At 43.7% G+C, this 27,794-nt stretch overlaps 1 protein-coding gene and 1 pseudogene across 3 annotated transcripts; both read right to left on the minus strand.

Moving 5' to 3' along the window:
• Positions 1-3,470: 3,470 nt before the first annotated feature.
• The window catches only part of LOC139159249 (zinc finger protein 208-like), a 69,444-nt pseudogene continuing 45,120 nt past the window's right edge, over positions 3,471-27,794 (minus strand).
• Positions 18,568-27,694, minus strand: LOC139159952 (uncharacterized). 3 transcript variants are annotated; one of them, XM_070737446.1, is made up of 5 exons: positions 27,623-27,694; positions 23,461-23,589; positions 23,260-23,339; positions 20,467-20,593; positions 18,568-19,063 (listed from the first exon to the last, which is right to left on the minus strand). In XM_070737446.1, the coding sequence occupies exons 2-5, from the start codon at positions 23,537-23,539 to the stop codon at positions 18,651-18,653; spliced, it is 699 nt and encodes a 232-aa protein (XP_070593547.1). In that variant the 5' UTR covers positions 23,540-23,589; positions 27,623-27,694; the 3' UTR covers positions 18,568-18,650. The 3 variants fall into 3 exon arrangements, with proteins under 3 accessions (XP_070593547.1, XP_070593546.1, XP_070593544.1); XM_070737445.1 differs by having other exon boundaries at positions 27,465-27,653; XM_070737443.1 differs by having other exon boundaries at positions 27,410-27,653.

Below are 27,794 nucleotides of genomic sequence, written 5' to 3' on the forward strand. Positions count from 1 at the left end.
TCGTGCGGCAGAAGGCGGTCCCTGAGATATTCTGGCCCTGAGATATTTATTTATTTATTTAATAATAATAATTAATAATAATAATAATTGTTATGGTTGGCTCTGGCCCAGCTCCTGCCCCCAAGGAATGTGGAGGTGGATGCAGGGGAAACAACATGTCATAGGCCTGTTTTATTGCCAACAGAGGCAGGTAGTGCAGTTTCCTCGGACGAAGAAGGTGGGGGTGACTTGGAGGAGGGGGGCTTGGCACACAGCCCAGGAAGCCAATCTCCATTATCTTGGGTTGATTCGGATGAGGAAGTATTAGACCCACGCATGCGCAGAATTATTATTTTATTATTATTATTATTATTATTAATTAGATTTGTATGCCTAGAAGAGGAAACACTGGAAGCTACAAAATCATATAAACAAAATGATTTAACAAGAATGCGTAGAAGAGACCAATTGCAGAAATATTACAGGAGATAAGAGAGGCCACCTGTGTTTGGGTGGGGCTCCAGTAATTAGAGCTGCTGATATAAATAGCAGCGTGTTGGTTTGGCCATTGTGGAAGATTATCTGATCGTTGTTCTTTAGGACTGTGCCTTGCTGTTTCCGGACTTTGTTGATTTTTCACGACTTTGAAACCAAAGCACAGCAAAGTGTGTGTGTGTGTGTGTTTCACTTCGAGGAAGAAGGAGGGCTGTTACCGTTCTTCACAGCTGCTAGCTAAGTACTTAAAGACTGATTAAGGGGATTTTACAGACTACCAGGTTGTTTTGGGAAGAGTGCTCTTTGCAATACAAAAAGGGTGCTTTGTTTCTTTTGAATTTTTGTGATAAAGAACATTGTTTTTGAACTTTCAAGTGTGTGTGTGTGTGTCTGAAATTTGTACCCTTGAATTTTCGGGAGACTCTTACCCTAGAGCCAGGCAGAACAAATAATAATAATAATAATAATAATAATAATAATAATAATAATAATTTATTAGATTTGTATGCCGCCCCTCTCCGAGGACTCAGAGCGGCTCACAACAAGTAAAAGCATCATATACAAATCCAATATTAAAACAGTTTTAAAAAACCCATATTTAAAAACAATCATATAACCCAAACAAGCCATACATAAACCAAGACAGCTAAGGATATATTAATTCCCCCATGACTGGCGACATAGGTGGGTTTTCAAGAGTTTACGAAAGGCAAGGAGGGTGGGGGCAGTCTTAATCTCCAGGGGGAGTTGATTCCAGAGGGCCGGGGCCGCCACAGAGAAGGCTCTTCCCCTGGGTCCCGCCTAACAACATTGTTTTGTCGACGGGACCCGGAGAAGGCCAACTCTGTGGGACCTAATCAGTTGCTGGGATTCTTGCTGCAGCAGGCGGTCCCGGAGGTATTCTGGTCCGATGCCATGTAGGGCTTTATAGGTCATAACCAACACTTTCAATTGTGACCGGAAATTGATTGGCAGCCAGTGCAGACTGCGGAGTGTTGACGAAACATGGGCATATCTGGGAAAGCCCATGATTGCTCTCGTAGCCGCGTTCTGCACGATCTGAAGTTTCCAAACACTTTTCAAACATAGCCCCATGAAGAGAGCAATGCAGTAGTCGAACCTCGAGGTGATGAGGGCATGAGTGACTGTGAACAATGACTCCCAGTCCAAATAGGGCTGCAACTGGTGCACCAGGTGAACCTGGGCAAACTCCCCCCTTGCCACAGCTGAAAGGTGGTGCTCTAATCTAAGCTGTGGATCGCGGAGGACGCCAAAGTTGGGACCCTCTCCAAGGGGGTCAATAATTCCGCCCCCCAGGTTATGGACGGACAGATGGAATTGTCCTTGGGAGACAGAACCCACAGCCACTCCGTCTTGTCAGGGTTGCGTTTGAGAGTTCATTCATTCATTCATTCATTCAGACTTTTTATGCCGCCCTTCTCCTTAGACTCAGGGCAGCTTACAACATGTTACCAATAGCACTTTTTTAACAGAGCCAGCATATTGCCCCCACAATCCGGGTCATTTTACCCACCTCGGAAGGATGGAAGACTGAGTTAACCTTGAGCCTTTGATGAGATTTGAACCACTGACCTGGTGGTTTAGCTTTAGTGGCCTGCAGTACTGCAGTCTTCCCACTGTGCCACCTCGGTTCAAATACAGTGTTCCCTCGATTTTCGCGGGTTCGAACTTCGCAGATAGCCTATACCACGGTTTTTCAAAAAATATTAATTAAAAAATACTTTGCGGTTTTTTTCCTATACCACGTTTTTTTCCATCTGAGCCAAACTAATAATTTTTGCAAATAAATAACAAAAAAAAATAATTATTGTTAATAAATAATTATGTTTATAAATATCAGGATCACTATTCAATGGTGAGTACCAGTAATAATGGTGAGTAAATGGTTGTTAAGGGAATGGGAAATGGTAATTTAGGAGTTTAAAGTGTTAAGGGATGGCTTGTGATACTGTCCATAGCCAAAAATGGTGTATTTACTTCCACATCTCTACTTTGCGGAAATTCGACTTTCATGGGCGGTCTCGGAACGCATCCCCCGCGGAAATTGAGGGAACACTGCATATATATACAGTGGTACCTCATCATACGAACTTAATTGGTTCCAGGAGGAGGTTCGTAAGGTGAAAAGTTCGTAAGATGAAACAATGTTCCCCATAGGAATCAATGTAAAAGCAAATAATGTGTGCAAATCCTTCAGGAAAATCCCAAACTTTAGAAGGGAGGCGAACAGAGGGCAGGGAGGAGCAGCTAAAGGGGGCGGGTGGAAGAAGCAAGGCTAGGCTAAAGGGTGAGTGGGAAGGAAGAAAGGCAAGGGGGGCGCCCCTCCCTTTTCTTTCTTAAAAAGACACCCTTTCAATTCCTTTGCAAGCACCTTGTTCTGGGCAAAATTTTCCTACTCCAAGCAGCCCCTCCCTCCTCCCTTTTCTTTCTTAAAAAGACACCCTTTCAATTCCTTTGCAAGCACCTTGTTCTCGGCAAAATTTTCCTACTCCAAGCAGCCCCTCCCTCCTCCCTTTTCTTTCTTAAAAAGACACCCTTTCAATTCCTTTGCAAGCACCTTGTTCTCGGCAAAATTTTCCTACTCCAAGCAGCCCCTCCCTCCTCCCTTTTCTTTCTTAAAAAGACACCCTTTCAATTCCTTTGCAAGCACCTTGTTCTCGGCAAAATTTTCCTACTCCAAGCAGCCCCTCCCTTTTCTTTCTTCAAAAAAGGGGAAAAAAAGAAACCCCTTCATCCCAACAGCAACTGCTTGGGTTCGTAAGGTGAAAATAGTTCGGAAGAAGAGGCAAAAAAAATCTTAAACACCGGGTTCGTATCTTGAAAAGTTCGTTAGAAGAGGCGTTCGTAAGATGAGGTACCACTGTATATGTATGTGTTCAGGTTTATGGGGAGGAGCCAGTGATGTGATTGGTTTTACACTGAAAAACACTTTCTCAGTCCCATTGGTTATCTCTAGTCACCATCTCACAAATCAATTCAGTTATTTTCGTCACCTGTATTGATACGGCTTGTTCCGCTTGGGGATCTTTGTATGGCAAGTAAGAGTTTATTTTCTTCGAAAGTTCTTTCCACGCTCCATGTATTCGTAGGGTTTTTTTCCCTTGAATGGGTCGTTTTATGGGACGTAAGATCGCAATTCTTCCTAAAGCCCTTCCCACACTCCGTACATCGATACGGCCTCTCTCCTGTGTGGATCAACCTGTGGCTTTTAAGACTACTGTTACAAGTAAAAGTCTTTCCACACTCCGTGCATTTATAAGGCCGCTCTCCTGTATGGATCCTTTTATGGTAAGCCAGTTCCCCATTCTGCTTAAAGCACTTCCCACATTCTGTGCACATATACGGCTTCTCTCCTGTGTGGATCCTTTTATGGGATGTAAGATAGCAATGCTTCCTAAAGCCCTTTCCACACTCCATGCATACATACGGCTTCTCTCCAGTGTGGATCCTTTTATGGGAGGTGAGAGCACAGTTCCACTTAAAACTCTTCCCGCACTCAAGGCATTGATATGGTTTCTCTTCCGTGTGGATCCTCCTGTGGGAGTTAAGATGACTGTTACAAGTAAAGCTCTTCCCACACTCCGGGCATTGATATCCCATCTCTCCTGTGTGGACCCTCTTGTGGGAATTCAGACGGCTGCTGCAATTAAAGGCCTTCCCACACTCCATGCACGTATAAGGCTTCTCTCCTGTGTGGATCCTTTTGTGGGAATTAAGATTAATGCTGCAATTAAAGGCCTTCCCACACTCCGTGCACTTATAAGGTCTTTCTTCAGTGTGCTTCATTTGATGGATTGTAAGAGAGTCATCATAACAAAAGGCCTTTCCGTCTTCCATACAGGTATATTGTCTCTCTTCTGAATTTGTCTCTTTAAGGCAAATGAGATGATCGGATTTATTAAAGCTCATTTCGCAATCCATGAATTTATAGGGTATTTCTCCCATGTTGATGACTGTATGGCTAAGAAGACGATTGGCCAAAGGAAAGCTTTTTTTAATTTCGTTTTGTGATCGGTTTGTTTCGTCAATCTTTGTTTGCATTTGATCTGCAGAGTTTCTGTTTTTCTCTTTCGGATGGACCAGCTGATCTTCTTCCTTACAATTCTTATCCACTTGTTCATTATAACCTTAAAAGAGAAAAGCATAAAATGTAGGAAACTAGGATAATGGTCAAATATTTTCTTTTGAAATTTAGCAAAAAAGGAAGGAAGGAAGGAGGGAGGGAGGGAGGGAGGGAGGGAAGGAAGGAAGGAAGGAAGGAAGGAAGGAAGGAAGGAAAATAAATTCTTATGAGCACACTGAGTTCTGCAAATGGGGGGAGGGGAGATCTTATTAGATATACAGTAGTACCTCTAGATACGAGTTTAATTCGTTCCAGAACGGAGCTCGTATGTCGATCAACTCGTATCTGGAACAAATGGCTTTAGACTTTGTTTTTCCCCGCCGAGATAACCAGAAGCAAGGATTCTTGCGCCACCTAGTGGAAGCTCGGCTCGTATCCCAAATTTGAGCTCGGGTGTCGAACAGAAATTTCGCTCCTGTCGTGGCTCGTAACTCGCATGTGGAGCAGCCCGTATCTAGAGGTACTACTGTACTTTGTTATGTTTGCAGAAAGTTTGCTATCACCCCTCTGCCTCAACTTCTATTTGGGAATCAAAATATTGGATAAATAAATACATCTAAATATGTTTTGGGTTCCTATTTCCTAATTATTTGTATCAAATCATCAACGATACAAACCTTTGCATAATCCAAATTATGTCTCCAGTCACAAAAAAAATCATGTAGGTGCCTTTAACCTTATAACCTTAAAAGAGAAAAGCATAAAATGTAGGAAACTAGGATAATGATCAAATATTTTCTTTTGGAATTTAGCAAAAAAAAATCATCAATATATTTTGGTTTGTTTGTTGCAAAAATGAAGATTCCAAACTACAATGTTTTCAAAGACTGGTTTCCAAATGGGCTCCCACCAATTCTCATATTTCAGAATTGAATGACTTGCCAACAAAACTAAGACAATTGCCTGATCTAATCTTTGAGCTCCAGTATGTATGAGCCCCTTGACGACCCGGGACAAATCCATGTGGCCACAAACCCCCAAAGGTCTTTGGACACTGCATTCAATAAATTCAGATTCACTTAACAAACGTGTTACTAACTTAAACTGCAGAGATTCATTTAACAACAATTGAAAGAAAAGTGATAAAATGGAGCAAAACTTGCTTAACAAATTTCTTGCTAGCAACATTAATTTTGGGCTTAATTTTGGTTGTAATTCAAGGACTGCCTATACTAGTTCTGCTTTTAGCATGAATGATGGCTGGGTAACTTTGGGCCAGTCTCTCACCACAATCCATATCGCAGTGTTGTTGTTGGGGGAAAATACTGGGTGTGTCCAGTGCCTTAACTTACTTTCAAGAAGTAGTGAAGGCAGCATATAAATAAAAAGTGAAAATATTGGGGGGAAAATAAATAATTGGTTGTGTCAAATAACAAATACAAAAATAGAATATACGCCAGAGTTTTTTCTACTGGGTATTATGAGAGGTACCTATTCTAAAAATGTAAAATATCTAAGCTTGCATATTACAACAGCTGCAAGGATTGTATTTGCACAGAACTGGAAAAATCCGCAAATACCTGAAGACAATGAGATCATCAAGAAAATATATGACTGTGCAGAGATGGACAGATTGACAATGGAACTTAATAATCGAAAAGAATCGGACTATTATGAAACCTGGACAAAATGGTACCAATGGACAAAAAAAAAAGAAACTCAAAAGAAACATTGAAATAAAATATCATGAAATCTAAAAGTAATTAGAAGACAATTATCTAGGTCCCCAACAGTCGGGTTTCAGGCCCGGTTACAGCACGGAAACCACTTTGGTCGCGTTGATGGATGATCTCTGGCGGGCCCGGGACAGGGGTTTATCCTCTGTCCTGGTGCTCCTTGACCTCTCAGCGGCTTTCGATACCATCGACCATGGTATCCTTCTGCACCGGCTGGAGGGGTTGGGGGTGGGAGGCACTGTTCTCCAGTGGTTCTCCTCCTACCTCTCTGGCCGGTCGCAGTCGGTGTTAGTGGGGGGTCAGAGGTCGGCTCCGAGGTCTCTCCCTTGTGGGGTGCCTCAGGGGTCGGTCCTCTCCCCCCTGCTATTCAACATCTACATGAAACCGCTGGGCGAGATCATCCAAAGACATGGGGTGAGGTATCATCAATATGCGGATGATACCCAGCTTTACATCTCCACCCCATGCCCAGTCAACGAAGCAGTGGAAGTGATGTGCCGGTGCCTGGAGGCTGTTGGGGCCTGGATGGGTGTCAACAGACTCAAGCTCAACCCGGTTAAGACAGAGTGGCTGTGGGTTTTGCCTCCCAAGGACAATTCCATCTGTCCATCCATTACCCTGGGGGGGGGGGGAATTATTGACCCCCTCAGAGAGGGTCCGCAACTTGGGCGTCCTCCTCGATCCACAGCTCACATTAGAAAACCATCTCTCAGCTGTGGCGAGGGGGGCGTTTGCCCAGGTTCGCCTGGTGCACCAGTTGCGGCCCTATCTGGACCGGGACTCACTGCTCACAGTCACTCATGCCCTCATCACCTCGAGGTTCGACTACTGTAATGCTCTCTACATGGGGCTACCTTTGAAAAGTGTTCAAAAACTTCAAATCGTGCAGAATGCAGCTGCGAGAGCAGTCATGGGCTTACCCAGGTATGCCCATGTTTCACCATCACTCCGCAGTCTGCATTGGCTGGCGATCAGTTTCCGGTCACAATTCAAAGTGTTGGTTATGACCTTTAAAGCCCTTCATGGCATCGGACCAGAATATCTCCGAGACCGCCTTCTGCCGCACGAATCCCAGCGACCAATTAGGTCCCACAGAGTGGGCCTCCTCTGGGTCCCGTCAACTAAACAATGTCGGTTGGCGGGCCCCAGGGGGAGAGCCTTCTCTGTGGCGGCACCGACTCTCTGGAACCAACTCCCCCCGGAGATCAGAACTGCCCCTACTCTTCCTGCCTTCCGTAAACTCCTTAAAACCCACCTTTGCCGTCAGGCATGGGGGAACTGAAACATCTCCCCCTGGGCACGTTTAATTTATACATGGTATGCTTGTGTGTGTGTCTGTTAGCATATGGGTTTTTTAAAAAAACTTTTAATATTTTAATTAATTGGATTATGTATTGGATTGTTTTTTTCACTTGTTGTGAGCCGCCCCGAGTCTTCGGAGAGGGTCGGCATACAAATCCAAATAATAAATAAATAAATACAATGTCGATAGGAATGCATATATGATGTAGATTCATCTGTAAATATGATTATGTACTTTTTTTTAAAAAAAATGGAAAAATTTAATAAATATATATTTAAAAAAATAAAAAAAATTAAAAGTGATCATTTTTTATCAGAAATATCTAAGCCCTCCACCCACCCATGCCTTCTATATGTTTCTAAGCAAAGTTATGGGTTCTTACCCAAAGAGGCCAAATTCCTGGAATTCTCCAGCATGACTTCCCCATGGAGAGCTTTTTGGGAAGGATCCAGCTGAGACCACTCCTCCTCGGAGAAATACACGGCCACTTCCTCAAAAGACAGAACATCCTAAACAAGGAAAAAAGTTTCCCTATTAACAGATAAACCCAAGAACATAGGGATACCTTTGAAAAGTGTTCGGAAACTACAAATTGTGCAGAATGCAGCCACGTGAGCAGTCATGGGCCTTCCAAGGTATGCCCAGCACTCCGCGGACTGCACTGGCTGCCAATTGGTTTCCAGACCCGGTTCAAAGTGTTGGTTATGACCTATAAAGCCCTACGTGGCATGGGACCAGATTACAAATCTAAATAAACATAAACAAACATAAACATAAACATACTTATGGGGCCGCCTTCTGCCACACGAATCCCAGTGTCTGGTCAGGTCCCACAGAGTTGGCCGCCTCCAGGTTCTGTCAACTAGACAATGTCACTTGGTGGGTCCTAGGGGAAGAGCCTTCTCTGTGGGGGGCCCGGCCCTCTGGAATGAATTCCCCCCAGATATTCACACTGCCCACACCCTCCTTGCCTTTCGTAAGAATTTGAAAACGTTTTTATGCCGCCAACCCCTGGCCAGTGAATGTGTAGGATGTTGTAGTATGTTTCTGAATGTTTGACTTTTAAATGTTTAGCTTTTAAAAAATAATATTTTAAATTAATTTTACTGTTAATTGGATTTATTTATTTATTTATTTATTAATTAAATTTGTATGCCGCCCCTCTCTGTAGATTCGGGGTGGCTCACAGCAATAACAAAGGACAATGTAAAATACAAATCTAATATTTCAAAGAGCTAAAAACCCATAATTTAAAAAACATACACACAACATACTATACATAAATTATATAGGCCTGGGGAAGATGTCTCAATTCCCCCATGCCTGACGACAGAGATAGGTCTTAAGGAGCTTACGAAAGGCAAGGAGGGTGGGGGCAATCCTAATCTCAGGGGGGAGCTGGTTCCAGAGGGTCGGGGCCGCCACAGAGAAGGCTCTTCCCCTGGGTCCCACCAGAAAACATTGTTTAGTCGACGGGACCTGGAGAAGGCCAACTCTGTGGGACCTAACTGGTCGCTGGGATTCGTGCGGCAGAAGGCGGTCCCGGAGATATTCTGGTCCGATGCCATGGAGGGCTTTATAGGTCATAACCAACACTTTGAATTGTGACCGGAAACTGATCGGGAACCAATGCAGACTGTGGAGTGTTGGTGTGACATGGGCATATTTAGGAAAGCCCATGATTGCTCTCGCAGCTGCATTCTGCACGATCTGAAGTTTCCAAACATTCTTCAAAGGTAGCCCCATGTAGAGAGCGTTACAGTAGTCGAGCCTCGAGGTGATGAGGGCATGAGTGACTGTGAGCAGTGACTCCCAAATTTAAAAGTGTTTTATATATTGTATTTTTATTGAAATGTTGTGAGCCACCCCAAGTCCACAGAGAGGGGCGGCGTATAAGTCAAGTTAATTAATTAAATTGAATGAATTAATTAATTACTTTTCTTTCACCACATCAAGCAGAGAGATCCTATCAGCAAAATAAGCATCTTCTGCAGAATTCAGATTGGGATCATATCGCCCATTTGGCCCAAGTGAAGCACATTTCATCACAATGGGAAGATTGTGATACTTTTCAGTGAAGCCAATTAAAATAGATCTACAGTTGGGCATTAAACCCACCCCTTGCATTGGCTCCAATTCACCCCTTATCATTGGCAGAAGGGGAAAATCCATCTGTGTTGGGAGTGTTAATAAAGCTTGTAATGGTAGTGGGGACAACTCTGAGAGACAGATGGAAGATCTCCGATCAAGACATCATCTGGTCAATGAATGAACCTGAACCAGGAGGGTGGAGAAAGCTTATCAGAAGGGACCAATAGGTTAAACTGCGTGTGAATTTTCATTGACCTCATCTAAAAATTGTCATGACCTAAAACAGCAATACCACCCATTGAAAATTATACAGAATCTGAATTTTATATTATCTGGAATAAAGTTTATACATGGATAGACAAAAATAAAATTAAAATTAAGGTTACGAAAATTGCATGAATATATCAAAATGTTATTGGAATTTTTTGTTGGTTTTTCTTTTTTTACTAACTTAACCCTATGTTTATTAGAATATGTAAACAAAATTCTTCTTTTCACTTAGAATACTATGTTGACTTAATGACTTAAGAATTTATCCTTTTTTCAGTATTAAAAATTGACTTCAAGAAGAGAGGGGTAATTGTAACCCCTACTATGTGTTCCGTCTGGGTCCCCCCAGACGCCAACACCAACCAAACAGAGTAGCCAGACACACTGGTAAAAAGCAAAGGCAGTTTATATAATTCAAAGCAAACACAGGTAACAAAAACTGTTCTTACAGACAGGAACACGATGAAGCTTCACAGAGGTTTCACGAAGGCCAGGCAATAAAACAGGATTCTTGCTGGCAAAAACAACGCTGGAGATAATAAAACCCACGCCTCCCCCAAGTCTTCCAGACTTCTAGGCCACAAGCCAAGATCAGAAACGCTGAGAATCGAAGCAAGGTCACAGGACTCCCAGTTGATAACTCTCCACAAGACTGTAAGGGCGGGCCTGCCTTTTCAACCCTGCTGCGGAGAACCACACCCAAACCCAGCTGTTGCCAATTCAGGGATGGAAATACCTTTCTAATTGGCCCTGTCTTTGAGCTGCACGTCGCTGCCTCATGTCTATTATAGCCTGTGCGTCTTCATCCAATGAATCCAGGCTACTAGCTGGGGAGAGCCCCCCCCCCCCCCCGGGGTCTCAGGCTGCTCTCTGTCCTCCTCTTCCTGGCGTTCCTCTCCCCCGTCTGCCTGGTCCTCCCCCTCCTGGTCACTGTCCTCCTCCTCTGGGCATGGATCCGGCAGAGCTCCAGCCGGTCCCTGAGGAGCCTCAGGCTGAATCACAACACTATGTGTTTAAATGTTTGTGAGTCTGTATGTCCTTTTATGGAAAATTAATAAAGTATTTTGGGGAAAAAAGAAAATTATACAGAATAAAATGAATCCATTCCAAGTTTTTCTTTGGACCTTTCCAATATTCCCCCTCTTACCTGAGGTAGAAGTTCAGCCACTCTTTCAGCTCTACCACAAAGAAAAGGCCCTTCTGAAAATACCAAGGACAGCTTCCTATTATCTGTGAGGCAGAAAATGGTAGAAGCAGACTGTTAAAAGAGAGAGAGAGATTCCACTCAAGGTGAACAAAACAATAAGATGGATGGATGTCCAAACTTCACATCCCATGGAAAGAGCTTCTGTTACCTGTTGTGATGTCCTGATTTTGACCCTCCTGGAAGCTTTCCCTGAATAGCAGCTCTTGTGAGAATTTCGACAAATCTTTCCATCCCTGGGGATACTCGATGAAAGCTTGCAAGGACTTATGGAGAAGATGGGTCATAAGAGAGAAAGGAAGAGTAGATAGATAGACATGAATTATCAGTATTGAATACTCAGCTCAGCAGATACCATCTCATTAACAACTTAACAAAGTCCATTGGTTAAGTTCTGTGTTAGCAAATACTTCAGAAGAAAAGGATTTAGGGGTAGTGATTTCTGACAGTCTCAAAATGGGTGAAAAGTGCAGTCAGGCGGTAGGGAAAGCAAGTAGGATGCTTGGCTGCATATCTAGAGGTATAACAAGCAGGAAGAGGGAGATTGTGATCTCCTTATATAGAGTGCTGGTGAGACCACATTTGGAATACTGTGTTCAGTTCTGGAGACCTCACCTACAAAAACATATTGACAAAATTGAACGGGTCCAAAGACGGGCTACAAGAATGGTGGAAGGTCTTGAGCATAAAATGTATCAGGAAAGACTTAATGAACTCAATCTGTATAGTCTGGAGGACAGAAGGGAAAGGGGGGGACATGATCGAAACATTTAAATATGTCAAAGGGTTAAATAAGGTCCAGGAGGGAAGTGTTTTTAATAGGAAAGTGAACACAAAAACAAGGGGACACAATCTGAAGTTAGTTGGGGGAAAGATCAAAAGCAACGTGAGAAAATATTATTTCACTGAAAGAGTAGTAGATCCTTGGAACAAACTTCCAGCAGACGTGGTTGGTAAATCCACAGTAACTGAATTTAAACATGCCTGGGATAAACATAGATCCATTGTAAGATAAAATACAGGAAATAGTATAAGGGCAGACTAGATGGACCATGAGGTCTTTTTCTGCCGTCAGTCTTCTATGTTTCTATGTTTCTAAGCTGGAATGCCAGAATAGAAATTCATCCTCTGGAAGAATAATAAGAGATCTTAGCAGCCCGTAACCCCAGAAAATTCTGCCAGAGAGACATTGACAAATTCAGATAGATTCTCTTTAGATATTCTCCAACCTGCAACTCTTCTTGCATCTTTTCCTCCTCCTGGGTCAGCAAGAAGCCTTCAGCCAGGGCCACCGCCTGGGAACTGGTCTCCGCTCCACATTCCCGCACCCATCTTGCCATCTCTGGGGGAAGGACAGCCAGGAACTGCTCCAGGAGCACCAGGTCCAGCATCTGAGCCTTGGTGTGTCTTTCTGGCTGCAGCCACTGACGGCAAAGGCGGTGAAGCTGAGTGCAAACATCTCGGGGACGACTCCCCTCCTGGAACTGCACTTTTATGAAGTGACAGCCTTGGGCCTCTGAACTATTGGATGCCTCTTCATGGCTCTTTTGCCCAGAATTTGCCCCATTCTTCCCACAGCTCCAAGGCTGAGTAGCTGGAGGGCCTTTTCCAACTCCTGCATCTGCTAGGCTTTGTCCCTCCATCTTCTCTCTGGTCTCTAATCCAACTCCGAAATGGACCCGTGCATCTTCCCAGGTCTTCCTAATCACAAGAGGTCTGGCCGAACTTCCTAACGCCATTCAGCCCTCTTCCTTCACAACACACTCTGGTCTGCAAAGGAACCACAAAGATCTCCAGTTTACAGAACTGAAATGAAAAACACAAGGATGTTCAATATGGTTGCAAAATTGAATACTGAGCATCACACTAAAAAAGGAAGGAAGGGAGGGAGGGAGGGAGGGAGGGAGGAGAAATGGAGAGAGGGAGGGAGGAAGGAAAGAGAAATGGAGAGAGGGAGGAAGGAAGGAAGGAAGGAAGGAAAGAGAGATGGAGGGAGGAAGGAAGGAGAAATGGAGAGAGGAAGGAAGGAAGGAAAGAGAAATAGAGGGAGGGAGGGAGGAAGGAAAGAAGGAAGGAAGGAACGAGGGAAGGAAGGAATTCTTATGAACCCACCGAGTTCTGCAAAGGGAGCAGGGGAGAAGGGAGGATCTTATTAGATATACTTAATTATGTTTGCAGAAAGTTTGCTATCACCCCTCTGCCTCAACTTCTATTCAGGAATCAAAATATTGGATAAATAAATATGTTTTGGGTTCCTATTTCCTAATTATTTGTATCAAATCATAAACGAAACAACCCTTTGCATAATCCAAATTATGTGTCCAATCACACACACAACTCCTGCATCTGCTAGGCTTTGTCCTCCTCCTTTCCAACTCCTGCATCTGCTAGGCTTTGTCCCTCCATCTTCTCTCTGGTCTCTAATCCAACTCCGAAATGGACCCGTGCATCTTCCCAGGTCTTCCTAATCACAAGAGGTCTGGCCGAACTTCCTAACGCCATTCAGCCCTCTTCCTTCACAACACACTCTGGTCTGCAGAGGAACCACAAAGATCTCCAGTTTACAGAACTGAAATGAAAAACACAAGGATGTTCAATATGGTTGCAAAATTGAATACTGAGCATCACACTAAAAAAGGAAGGAAGGAAGGGAGGGAGGGAGGAGAAATGGAGAGAGGGAGGAAGGAAGGAAAGAGAAATGGAGAGAGGGAGGGAGGGAGGAAGGAAGGAAGGAAAGAGAGATGGAGGGAGGAAGGAAGGAAGAAGAAATGGAGAGAGGAAGGAAGGAAAGAGAAATGGAGGGAGGGAGGGAGGAAGGAAGGAAGGAACGAGGGAAGGAAGGAATTCTTATGAACCCACCGAGTTCTGCAAAGGGAGCAGGGGAGAAGGGAGGATCTTATTAGATATACTTAATTATGTTTGCAGAAAGTTTGCTATCACCCCTCTGCCTCAACTTCTATTCAGGAATCAAAATACAGTATTGGATAAATAAATATGTTTTGGGTTCCTATTTCCTAATTATTTGTATCAAATCATAAACGAAACAACCCTTTGCATAATCCAAATTATGTCTCCAGTCACACAAACAAAAATAACCATGTGGGTGCCTATCTAAACCGATTTAGCAGGAAGCTCAATCAACATTTGAATTTCTAGTAAAACCTGGAGCACCTGAAATGCATGAACTTCCTGGCCCAAACTCCTGGGTGACCTCCAGAAGCCACAATTAACAAGCCACCATGAAATGCACTGCCATTCTTCTAACACAGAGGTCTTAAACTTGCCAAGGTTGAAGACCTCTGTAACAGATTCTTTAGAGATGGTGGGGATAGGAGGAAAGAGAGTTCCATCCTTACACGTTTTGCACTCAACTCCTTCCACAAAGAAATGCAGCTTTGCATACAAAGCCAACAGGAGGAACTTTGGCCGGTCGCTTCTCTGGGCCCAGGGAAGGGGAGGCGAGAGAAACCCCTTCTGAAAAAGGGGCCCAAGAAATGTGCAGGGAATTGTCCAGGAATCCAGACGTCCTGTGTGTTTTGGAAAGGAAACGGGGGGATCCACTCTTTCTGGCGACCGATTTTCTTCCTGGAGAAAACGCGGCAGGTGCTGAGCTACCCTGCGCGTCCCTTTCTTTCTCCCACGGGGTGGCAGGGGAACATGGGACCTCAAACTCCCTCCCCGCCCCCGCTACCTGGACCTTGATGAAGCTTTGAATGCTCCAGACTCGCCTCCAGCGTCCGAGAAAAGAGCCCCCCACCCCACCCACTCCGAGTCACGCCTGGATCTCCCCCGTAAGAGAATTCCTCACCGCCTCTCAGCTTCCTGGCTCAACCGAAGGTTCACAGCGGGGGGGAGCCGTAGAAAAAGCAGACCCGCTCCCAGCCTTTCCCGGAAAGTTTTAAGTCGGCGAAAGAGCCGGGCGCATGCTCAGTTCCTTCCGGAAGGAGACTTTCCATCCTTTCCAAGCGCTGACGAGGGAGACCCCTGGTGGACTCTGTGCGCTATGGCAGGGGATCCTGCAAAGGTGCGGAGGACCAGAGCAGGTTCCACGGGGCCAAGGAAGATGGGGCTGGATATGAAGGAGAGCGTCTCTCTAAAGCAGTGGTTCTCACGAAAGATGCATAGCGCTGGCTGCATAGCTAGAGGTATAACAAGCAGGAAGAGGGAGACTGTGATCCCGCTGTATAGAGTGCTGGTGAGACCACATTTGGAATACTGTGTTCAGTTCTGGAGACCTCACCTACAAAAAGATATTGACAAAATTGAAGGGGTCCAAAGACGGGCTACAAGAATGGTGGAAGGTCTTAAGCATAAAACGTATCAGGAAAGACTTAATGAGCTCAATCTATATAGTCTGGAGGACAGAAGTCAAAGGGGGGACATGATCGGAACATTTAAATATATCAAAGGGTTAAATAAGGTTCAGGAGGGAAGTGTTTTTAATAGGAAAGTGAACACAAGAACAAGGGGACACAATCTGAAGTTAGTTGGAGGAAAGATCAAAAGCAACATGAGAAAATATTATTTTACTGAAAGAGTAGTAGATCCTTGGAACAAACTTCCAGCAGACGTGGTTGGTAAATCCACAGTAACTGAATTTAAACATGCCTGGGATAAACATAGATCCATCCTAAGATAAAATACAAAAAATAGTATAAGGGCAGACTAGATGGATCATGAGGTCTTTTTCTGCCGTCAGTCTTCTATGTTTATATAATGTAAGGGCTATAGTCAGTGAAAAAAAACTTCAGAAGAGAAGGATTTAGGGGTAGTGATTTCTGACAGTCTCAAAATGGGTGAACAGTGCAGTCAGGCAGTAGGGAAAGCAAGTACAATGCTTGACTGCATAGCTAGAGGTATAACAAGCAGGAAGAGGGAGATATTGATAAAATTGAACAGGTCCAAAGACCAGCTACAAAAATGGTGGAAAGTCTTAAGCATAAAACGTATCAGGAAAGACTTAATGAACTCAATCTGTATAGTCTGGAGGACAGAAGGGAAAGGGGGGGACATGATCGAAATATTTAAATATGTTAAAGGGTTAAATAAGGTCCAGGAGGGAAGTGTTTTTAATAGGAAAGTGAACACAAGAACAAGGGGACACAATCTGAGGTTAGTTGGGGAAAAGATCAAAAGCAACATGAGAAAATATTATTTTACTGAAAGAGTAGTAGATCCTTGGAACAAACTTCCAGCAGACGTGGTTGGTAAATCCACAGTAACTGAATTTAAACATGCCTGGGATAAACATATATCCATTGTAAGATAAAATACAAAAAATAGTATAAAGGCAGACTAGATGGACCATGAGGTCTTTTTCTGCCGTCAGTCTTCTATGTTTCTATGTATTTACATCACAAATATACCATTTCATTTTTTAAAAAAATTATTTATTTATTTTATTTGACTTCTATGTCGGTTGACCGCTTGGGGTGCAGCAGCTGTAAAGAGGGTCGTCTCCCTCTCGAGGCTGCTTTTTCCTTTTATTTCGGAGACCTTTCGGGGCACAGTTCGTCTGGAGGACGACGTGGGGGGAAGAGGGACATTCCTGGCATTGGTTTGTTGGAGGCACCCACTTGCTGGAGCGAAGGATTCCCTTTCTATTGGAGATTAAAGGCGCTCGTTATGCCTAGCAAGGTGGGCCTTAAGCTCTAAAGGCCACACAAGCGGAGGAAGACTGGTGATGGACAGATCTACCCGTTCCGACTAAAATACACTAAGAAAAGACTTGAAAGCCTTAAAAGATTATTTCCCTCTCCTGTTCTATATTTTACTTAGTGCTGAAAACGAAACACGTACAGACAATAACTGGATGATCAGAGTTATTGTTGTGGTTAGCTCCGGCGCAGCTCCTGCCCCAAGCAATGTGGAGGTGGAGGTGTGGGAGACATCCACATGCCGCAGGCCTGTTTTGCTTCCAGTAGAATCTGTCTCCTCTGACCAAGGAAGCGTGAGTGACAGGGAAGAGGGGAGTTTGGCAAACAGCCCAGGAAGACATCAATCACCTGTATCATCCCTGGATTCTGAACAAGAATTAATGACACATCCACGCATGCTTAGTGATGCATAGGAGACAACAACTGAAGGATTATTACAAGAGAAAATGAGGCCACCTGTGGTTGGGTGGGGCTGCTGTAATTAGTGCTACAGATAAAAGTGCAGCCTGGTGTGTTAGCCTCATGGCAGTTTTATCTGTGTCATTGTTTAATCCAGGTCATGTAGGCATAAGGGGCCTGCTTAAGGTAAGCAGTATTTATTTATTTATTTATTATTTATTTATTGGATTGGTATGCTGCCCTTCTCCGTGGACTCTGGGCGGCTCACAACAAACATAGAGTACAGAGTAAAACAATTTGATCCAATTAATTACAATTAAAAGACTTTAAAAGATCCTAAAAACTTTAAAACATTCAATTTACCATTCACTCAATAGGTCACTCTAGTATTCCGACACACACCCTCCGCAGGGCCTAATCCCTACATGAACCTGTATGAGGTAATTGGGGAAGGGGCTGCCTCCTTTGCTGGCCTCGCCCACCCTTCTCTAGGGCTCATTTTGAAGCTAGGACTTATATTATGCCCATCCCCTCAAAAATCAGTCTAGGCTTATTTTGGGGATAAGTTGTATTTTCAGGAAAACACGGAATTTAGAAAAGTTGATGCTATCAAAAAGAACTTGAATGCAAGTACAGTGATACCTTGTCTTACAAACTTAATTGGTTCCGGGACAAGGTTCTTAAGGTGAAAAGTTTGTAAGACGAAACAATATTTCCCATAGGAATCAATGGAAAAGCGATTAATGCGTGCAAACCCCAAATTCACCCTTTTTGCCAGCCGAAGCACCCATTTTTGCGCTGCTGGGATTCCCCTGAGGCTCCCCTCTATGGGAAACCCCACCTCCGGACTTCCTTCTGTGTTTTTATGATGCTGCAGGGGTATCCCAGCAGGGGAATCCCAGCAGTGCAAAAACGGGTGCTTCGCTGGCAACGGAAGTCCGGAGGTGGGGTTTCCCAGCGAAGGGAGCATCGGTGAAATCGCAGCATTGCAAAAGCACCGAAGTCCTCGAAACCCCACCTCCGGACTTCTGTGTTTTTGCGATGCTGCAATTTCACTGAGGCTCCCCTCGCTGGGAAACCCCACCTCCTGACTTCCATTGCCAGCGAAGCGCCCGTTTTTGCGTTGCTGGGATTCCCCTGCTGAGATTCCCCTGCAGCATCACAAAAATACGGAAGTCCAGAGGTGGGGTTTCCCATGGAGGGGAGCCTCAGGGGAATCCCAGCAGCGCAAAAACGGGTGCTTCACTGGCAACGGAAGTCCGGAGGTGGGGCATCCCAGCGGCGGCGGTGGGTTTGTAAGGTGAAAATAGTTTGTAAGAAGAGGGCAAAAAAATCTTTGTATCTCGAAAAGTTTGTATCACGAGGCGTTTGTAAGACGAGGTATCACTGCATATGTTTAATAATCAATATCGTCCAGCTTAAACAGTGCTGTCTATCTTCTTAGAGACAGTTTATATCGACGAAGGAAGCCGTCCAGCCAACGATTTGATGCTTTGAATTCTCCCGGGGGTATTTCTAACTGTAGTGCCATTGCAACGGCAAATGTTTGAATACCAGCCCTGTGCACAACTAAACCGTTTGCTCTCCTGTCAGCAATCCATTCGCAGATGATGTCTTCCAGCTCAGGAAACAAGGGGTGACGACCTGACCCACACCGGCGCTTCTTAGCATTTCCTTCGTCCACCTGTTGACTGAGGTTATAGTACTCTGCTCGCCATTTTCGGACCATTCGGAGGTCCAACTTCCTGTCTTTGCAGAAAGTCGTAAGATTCTTGTTCAGAGAATCCTCCACGATTCCTTTCTTGAACTCGACAGAATAGCTTTTTCTTTTTGCACTCATTTTGCCTAGGGGTAAAAATATTATGCCCATGAAACACCAACACTCCGCAGTCTGCATTGGTTGCCGATCAGTTTCCGATCACAATTCAAAGTGTTGGTCATCACCTATAAAGCCCTTCATGGCATCGGACCAGGGTATCTACGAGACCGACTTCTGCCGCACGAATCCCAGTGACCGGTTAGGTCCCACAGAGTTGGCCTTCTCCGGGTCCCGTCAACAAAGTAATGTCGCTTGGCGGGGCCCAGGGGAAAAGCCTTCTCTGTGGCAGCCCCGGCCCTCTAGAATCAACTCCCCCCAGAGATTAGAACTGCCCCCACCCTCCTTGCCTTTCATAAGCTTCTTAAAACCCACCTCTGCCGTCAGGCGTGGGGGAATTGAGACATTCTTTCCCCCTAGGCCTTTACAATTTATGCATGGTATGTTTGTTGGTATGGATGTTTAGTTTTATAATAAGGGTTTTTTAGTTGTTTTTAGTATTGGATTTATATGATGGTTTTTTATTACTGTTGTTAGCCGCCCCGAGTCTACGGAGAGGGGCGGCAAACGAATCCAATAAATAAATAAATAAATAAATAAATAAATAAATAAATAAATAAATAAATAAATAAATAAATAAATAAATAAATACATAAATAAATAAATAAATACATAAATACATACATACATACATACATACATACATACATACATACATACATAAATAAATACATACATACATACATAAATACAAACTGTTATGTTATGCTGTGAGCCGCCCCGAGTCTGCGGAGAGGGGCGGCATACAAATCTAAATAAATAAATAAATAAATAAATAAATAAATAAATAAATAAATAAATAAATAAATAAATAAATAATCCTATTTAAATCTACCGTTAAATCAGGGGTGTCAAACGCTATTTCACTGAGCATTGTGGTTTCCCTAGGGAGGGGGCAGGAGGGTCTGACCAGCTTGAAATCACTGGCGTTCTGGTCGTGTGTTCAAGAGCTGGGGGACAAGGTTGGGCTGTGGGGGCCAGGCCCATAAGGGTTGGGAAGTGGCAGTACCCCCACCTGCCATGGCTTGAAGGGGGCAGCAGAGGCACGGAGGTGAAGCATGTGATCTGGTCTGTTGAACACGTCACACAGCTTCCTACCCTATCGTGGCAATAAGGAAACAAAGACTGACGGAGGAATGGAGTGGGCGGGCTGGTTGTGCAGAGCATCCAGTGGGCCAGATTTATTTATTTATTTATTTGATTTGTATGCCGCCCCTCTCCGTAGACTCAGGGTGGCTAACAATGGGTGGGTGGGTGGGTGGGTGGATGGATAGACAGATAGCAAACAAACAAACAAACAAAAAGTAATATAATATCTGAGCCCACTCCCCATGTCCTCTCTCTGCTTCTGACCCCAGATAGGGATTCTTACCCAGAGAAGCCAAATTCCTGATGGTCTCTAGCATGACTTCCCCGTGGAGCGCTTTTTGGTCAGCATCCAGTTGAGACCACTCCTCCTCGGAGAAATACACGGCCACTTCTTCAAAGGACAAACCATCCTAAACAAGGAGACAAGTTTTCCTATTAATAGACAATTCCAAAAATTATTTGGCAGTTTTCTTTCACCAATTCAAAGAGAGAGATCCAGTGAAGAAAATGGCCATCTTCTGCAGAATTTAAAAAGAGATCACTCAGTTTCTGGCTGATGGGCACAACTGAAATATATTCTATCAAATTAAAAGGAATTGGACTGTCTTTCAATGAAGCCAACTAAAATAGTTTTCTTGGTCAATTAATAACCCCAAACATTTCTCCCTTAGACTATCCACGATTGACCTCTCCAGGTTCCTTAGAGGTCAGTAAGAGGTCTGTCCCCTGTCCAATTGTCTCTCCTTATCTCATTTATCTTTTCTTCCTTTCAAATATGTTCACCTATACTTTTATATCTTATCTTCTATTCTTTTCTTTACTTATATTATTACATATCTTAGAAACATAGAAGTCTGACGGCAGAAAAAGACCTCATGGTCCATCTAGTCTGCCCTTATACTATTTTCTGTATTTTATCTTAGGATGGATATATGTTTATCCCAGGCATGTTTAAATTCAGTTACTGTGGATTTATCTACCACGCCTGCTGGAAGTTTGTTCCAAGGATCTACTACTCTTTCAGTAAAATAATATTTTCTCATGTTGCTTTTGATCTTTCCCCCAACTAACTTCAGATTGTGTCCCCTTGTTCTTGTGTTCACTTTCCTATTAAAAACACTTCCCTCCTGGACCTTATTTAAGCCTTTAACATATTTAAATGTTTCGATCATGTTCCCCCTTTTCCTTCTGTCCTCCAGACTATACAGATTGAGTTCATTAAGTCTTTCCTGATAGGTTTTATGCTTAAGACCTTCCACCATTCTTGTAGCCCGTCTTTGGACCCGTTCAATTTTGTCAATATCTTTTTGTAGGAGAGGTCTCCAGAACTGAACACAGTATTCCAAATGTGGTCTCACCAGCACTCTATATAGCGGGATCATAATCTCCCTCTTCTTTCTCTTCAATGTGTATTATGTATTGGACAAAATAAATAAATAAATAAATAAATAAATAAATAAATAAATAAATAAATAAATAAATAAATAAATAAATAAATAGTTGTGTCTTAAACTTAACACTTATCAATGACTTCAATTATTTCAAGGATGAGGAGAAGGACATGTAGGAAACACATTTGACATCTTTGCCAATGGCTTAGTTTATTCCCTAAGGCGGCTAAACCTTATCCCCACTCCACACCTTCGTGTAAATGTTGCAGAGCTTGTAATGGTATGTGGGAATGACCCTGGGAGACTGAAAGAAGGTCTCCAGCTGAGACAACATCTGGCCAACTAAATCTGAGTCTGAATCAGAAGGGTGAAGAAGGAAGGAACAGGTAGCTTCATTTCAGGGTGAATTTGCAATGTCCTGCTTAGAAGAATAGAATGTTATTATCCCAGGTTCGCCTGGTGCACCAATTGCGGCCCTATCTGGACCAGGAGTCACTGCTCACAGTCACTCATGCCCTCATCACCTCGAGGCTTGACTACTGTAACGCTCTCTACATGGGGCTACCTTTGAAGAGTGTTTGGAAACTTCAGATCGTGCAGAATGCAGTTGCGAGAGCAGTCATGGGTTTCCCTAGGTATGCCCATGTTACACCAACACTCCGCAGTCTGCAGTGGTTGCCGATCAATTTCCGGTCACAATTCAAAGTGTTGGTTATGACTTATAAAGTCCTTCATGGCACCGGACCAGAATATCTCCGAGACCGCCTTCTGCCGCACGAATCCCAGCGACCAGTTAGGTCCCACCGAGTGGGCCTTCTCCGGGTCCGTCAACTAAACAATGTCATTTGACGGGACCCAGGAGAAGAGCCTTCTCTGTGGTGGCCCCGACCCTTTGGAACCAACTCCCCCCAGGTATGAGTTGCCCCCACCCTCCTAGCCTTTCGTAAGCTTCTTAAAACCCACCTCTGCCGCCAGGCATGGGGGAACTGAGATATTCTTTCCCCCTAGGCCTTTACAATTTTATGCATGGTATGTTTGTATGTATGTTTGGTTTTATAATAAGGTTTTTTTTAGTTGTTTTAGTATTGGATTGTTACATGCTGTTTTTATTACTGTTGCTAGCCGCCCCGAGTCTACGGAGAGGGGCGGCATACAAATCCAATAAATAAATAGATAGATAGATAGATAGATAGATAGATAGATAGATAGATAGATAGATAGATGATAGATAAATAAAATAAAATAAATAAATAAATAAATATTGCCTAGAATAGAATAGAACAGAATGGAATAGAATGCTATTGCATAGAATAGAATAGAATAGAATAGAATAGAATGTTATTGCCTAAGTATGCTTGGCCACATAAGCAATTTGTCTTGGTGCATATGCTCTCAGTGTACATAAAAGAAAATTTCATCAATAATCATAAGGTACAACACTTAATGATAGTCCAGGTACATATAAGCTATCCATCCAATCATATTAGGAACCAGTCAATATAAATTGTAAGGATACTAGCAAAAAAGTTATAGTCATACAGTCATTTGTGGGAGGAGATGGGTGATGGGACCAATGCGAAGATCAATAGTAGCGCAGACTTAGGAAATAGTTTGACAGTGTATTAGAAACAGCACAGTTACACATTAAACTCCAAGAACTGAATTTCCAATATTTCTTCTACTACCTGTGGCAGAGTTTCAGCCATTGTTTCAGCTCCAACACAAAGAGATGATTCTAAAAATATTGAGGACCACTTTCTATTATCTGTGAGGGGGGAAAAACAGATTGTTATCAGGAAATAGCCAGAAATAGATTCTGCTTAAGATAAGCAAAAGAATTGGAGGGACATCTCAATCTCACATCACATGGAAAAAGTTTCTGTTACCTGGCGTGATGTTCAGAGTTTGCCTTTTCTGGAAGTTCTCCCTTAACTGTAGGTCTTGAGAGGCTTTGGATGAATCCATCCTCTCCTTGGGACACACAGTCACAGCTTCCAGAGATTTCTAGAAATTAGCTGGGGCGATAAAGAAGGGAAGGGCACAGAGATAGAAATGAATTACCATACTGCACTCTCAATCCAGGGGAAGAGCCTTCTCTGTGGCGGCCCCGACCTTCTGGAACCAACTCCCCCAGGAGATCAGAATAGCCCCCACCCTCCTTGCCTTTCGTAAGCTCCTCAAAACCCACCTCTGCTGTCAGGCATGGGGGAATTGAGATAATCCTACCCCCTAGGCTTCTACAATTTATGCATGGTATGTTTGTATGTATGATTGGTTTTATAACAAGGGTTTTTAGCTGTTGTAGTATTGGATTTTTACATTCTGTTTTTTATCACTGTTGTTAGCCGCCCCGAGTCCACGGAGAGGGGCGGCATACAAATCCAATAAATAAATAAATCCAGCAGACCCTAATGTCCATCACTAATTTTGGAAAGTGAGTATAAGGGTATTGCCTCAAATACATCCTTTGGAAGAAGAATGGAATACAGTATTACCTCGATTTTTGCGGGTTCGAACTTCGCGAATAGTCTAAACCACAGTTTTTCAAAAAATATTAATTAAAAAATACTTCACGGGGTTTTTTCTATACCACAGTATTTCCTGCCCAATGACGTCAAACGTCATTACCAAACTAATAATTTTTGCAAATAACAACAACAACAAAAAAATGTTAATAAATAATTATGTTTATAAATATCAGGATCACTAAGTGTCTTATTCAATGGTGAGTACCAGTAATAATGGTGAGTAAATGGTTGTTAAGGGAATGGGAAATGGTAATTTAGGGGTTTAAAGTATTAAGGGATGGCTTGTGATACTGTCCATAGATGGTGTATTTACTTCCGCATCTCTACTTCGCGGAAATTCGACTTTCGCGGGCGGTCTCGGAACGCATCCCCCGTGAAAATCGAGGGAACACTGTAGGTCTTAGGAGTTCATAATCCCAGAAAATTCTACCAGAGAGACATTGACAAATTCAATTATAACTGCCACAATTACGTTCTCACTCCTGCAACTCTTCTTTCATCTTTTCAGACTTCTGAGTCAACAAGAAGTCTTCAGCTAGGGCCACCGGCTGGGAACTGGTCTCCACTATACCCCGCACCTATTTCTCCATCTCTGGGGGGAATGACAGCCAGGAACTGCTCCAGTATCTGAGCCTGGGTGTACCTTTCTGGCTGCAACCACTGACAGCAAAGGCGGTGAAGCTGGGTGGAAATATCTCCGGGACTCTTCCCCTCCTGAAATTGCACTTTTCTGAAGTCACAGCATTGGACCTCCGAATTCCTAGCTTCTTCTTCTTGGCTCTTCTGCCCAGAACTTTCCCCATTCTTCCCATAACTCCAAGACCGAGCAGCTGGACGGCCTTTTCCAGCTCCTGCGTCTGCTGGGCATTGTCCCTCCATCTTCACTCTGATCTCTAATCCAGCACCAAAATGGACCCATGCCCTCCCCAGGTCTGGCTAAAAAAAAGAGGTCTGGCCAAACCTCCTAATGCCATTCAGATACTTCAGTCGCTGGAGGATTTCCAGCTTACAGATTTGAAATGGAAAACATAGAAGATTGACGGCAGAAAAAGACCTCACGGTCCATCTAGTCTTCCTTTATACTATTTTTTTGTATTTTATCTTAGGATGGATATATGTTTATCCCAGGCACGTTTAAATTCAGTTACTGTGGATTTACCAACCAGGTCTGCTGGAAGTTTGTTCCAAGGATCTACTACTCTTTCAGTAAAATAATATTTTCTCACATTGCTTCTAATCTTTTCCCCAACTAACCTCAGGTTGTGCCCCCTTGTTCTTCTGTTCACTTTCCTATTGAAAACACTTCCCTCCTGAACCTTATTTAACCCTTTAACATATTTAAATGTTTCGATCATGTCCCCCCTTTTCCTTCTGTCCTCCAGACTATACAGATTGAGTTCATTAAGTCTTTCCTGGTAAGTTTTATGCTTAAGACCTTCCACCATTTTTGTAGCCGTCTTTGGACCCGTTCAATTTTATCAATATATTTTTGTAGGTGAGGTCTCCAGAACTGAACACAGTATTCCAAATGTGGTCTCACCAGCGCTCTACAGCGGGATCACAATCTCCCTTTTCCTGCTTGTTATACCTCTAGCTATGCAGCCAAGCATCCTACTTGCTTTCCCTACCGCCTGACTGCACTGTTCACCCATTTTGAGACTGTCAGAAATTACTACCTCTAAATCCTTCTCTACTGAAGTTTTTTCTAGCACAGAACTGCCAATACAATACTGGGATTGGGGATTCCTTTTGCCCAAGTGCATTATTTTACATTTGGAAACATTAAACTGCAGCTTCCATTGCTTTGAACAGTGATTTTCAACCTTTTTTGAGCCGCGGCACATTTTTTACATTTACGAAACCCTGGGGCACATTGAGCGGGGGGGGGGGGGGGAGGGGAGGCGGCTAAAAAAAGTTTGGACAAAAAAATTCTCTCTCTCTCTCTCTTCCTCCCCTTCACTCTATTTCTTTCTCCCTCCCTCTTTCTCCCTTCCTTCCTCTTTCTTTCTCTCTCTCTCCATCCCTCTTTCTTTCTCTTCCTTCCTCTCTTTTTTGCTCTTTCTCTCTCCCTCCCTACCTCCCTCTATGTCTTTCTCTCTCTCTCCTTCTCTCCCTCTTTCTCTCTCTCTCTTGCTTTCTTTCTCTCTCTTGCTCTCTCTCTTTCTCTTGTTTTCTCTCTCTCTTGCTTTCTTTCTCTCTCTCTTGTTCTCTTTCTCTCTCTCTCTCGCTCTTTCTCTCTCTTGCTTTCTTTCTTTCTCTCTCTCTTGCTTTCTTTCTCTCTTGCTTTCTCTCTCTCTCTCTTGCTTTCTTTCTCTCTCTCTTGTTCTCTTTCTCTCTCTCTCGCTCTTTCTCTCTCTTGCTTGCTTTCTTTCTCTCTTGCTTGCTTTCTTTCTCTCTTTCTCTCTCTCTTGCTTTCTTTCTCTCTGAGCTTCGTGGCACACCTGACCATGTCTCGCGGCACACTAGTGTGCCACGGCACACTGGTTGAAAAACACTGGCTTTGAACACATGGTGTTCAAAGAAACATCCTTAAACTGACAAACAAATCAACAAACTAAGAAATTCTTATGAAGCCAGCAATATCTGGGAAGGCAGGGGAATCTTTAAATAGATTTATCTCTTTTTGGTAGCACTGTTCTGGCTCTACTTCTATCCAGGAATCAATAGTATAGGATAAATACATTTTAAATATATTTGGGGTTTGGGGTTTTTTTATTTCCTAATTATTTCTTCAAATAATTTCTACTGTTACGTATAAAAAGACCTGCCCTTTGCACAATCCGAATTATAAACATCTCCAGCAATAAAAATTCGTGTGAGTGCCTATCTAAAACAATTACACAAGGAGATCAATCATTTGAATTTCCAGTAGAAAAAGGAGGCAACAGAAGCCCATCAACCTCCTGGCCCAAATCCAAAAGCCAGAATTAACAAACACCATCCAATGGACCGCCATTCTTGCAATAGGTCCCTTATTTGTCGGCCGGCATAGGCACCAAAGAGATACAGGTAGTGGGGGAAAGGAAGAAACCGAGTTCGAGTTCTTACAGACTCTTGCACTCAACTCTTTATACACGGAACTGTGCACTTCTCACGACTAGCAAAAAAGAGAGAAAACTTGTCAAGAAATTTGCAAGAAATTGCCCAGGAGTAAAGGCTGATTTGGAAGCACAACTCTGCGTTTTGCAAAGCCAACCTCTCTCTCCCCCCCCCCTGCAGAGGTTTTCCCATCGAAATGGAGGGCTCCCTCCGTTCTGGCAATCCTCGTTTGTCCCGTCCCCCCATCGGGCTTTGCTTCCCGCCCTACCTGGCTTGTACCTGCACAGGGACCGCAGGAAAACTTGGAACCCCGGGCTCTTAACCTGATTTAACTTTTCCTTCTCTTCGTGCACGCTTCCACCGCCCAAAAAGCCCGCCACGCGCGGGGACCTCTGCATCCGGTATAGGTTTCCCTGCAGCCCCCAGAAAGGCTCGCCACGAGGGGAAGCGGAGTCCGGCGCGGAATGGAAAGGGTTAATACCTTCCCAGTCTTTTGCCCCTGGCAGCACGTGTCACCCTCGAGCTCTGAGAAAGAGCGCATGCCCAGTTCCCTCTATCATTCGACGAAGGGGGTTGCTCGGTTTCTCCAACGGCTGCTGGGGAGCCCCCCCCTCCCCCACCGTGGATCCTTGGGAGCAACCCTGAGGCACCAG

The sequence above is a fragment of the Erythrolamprus reginae genome, chromosome 2 (assembly GCF_031021105.1).
Source record: "Erythrolamprus reginae isolate rEryReg1 chromosome 2, rEryReg1.hap1, whole genome shotgun sequence".
Lineage (NCBI taxonomy): Eukaryota > Metazoa > Chordata > Lepidosauria > Squamata > Dipsadidae > Erythrolamprus > Erythrolamprus reginae.

Coding starts and splice junctions, on each gene's coding strand:
- LOC139159952 (XM_070737446.1), bottom strand. CDS start 23,539: ATGGATTCATCCAAAGCCTCTCAAGACCTACAGTTAAGGGAGAACTTC. Junction 23,340..23,460: donor AACTCTGAACATCACGCCAG/GTAACAGAAACT, acceptor CCCCCCTCACAG/ATAATAGAAAGTGGTCCTCA. Junction 20,594..23,259: donor TGGCTGAAACTCTGCCACAG/GTAGTAGAAGAA, acceptor CTCCTTGTTTAG/GATGGTTTGTCCTTTGAAGA.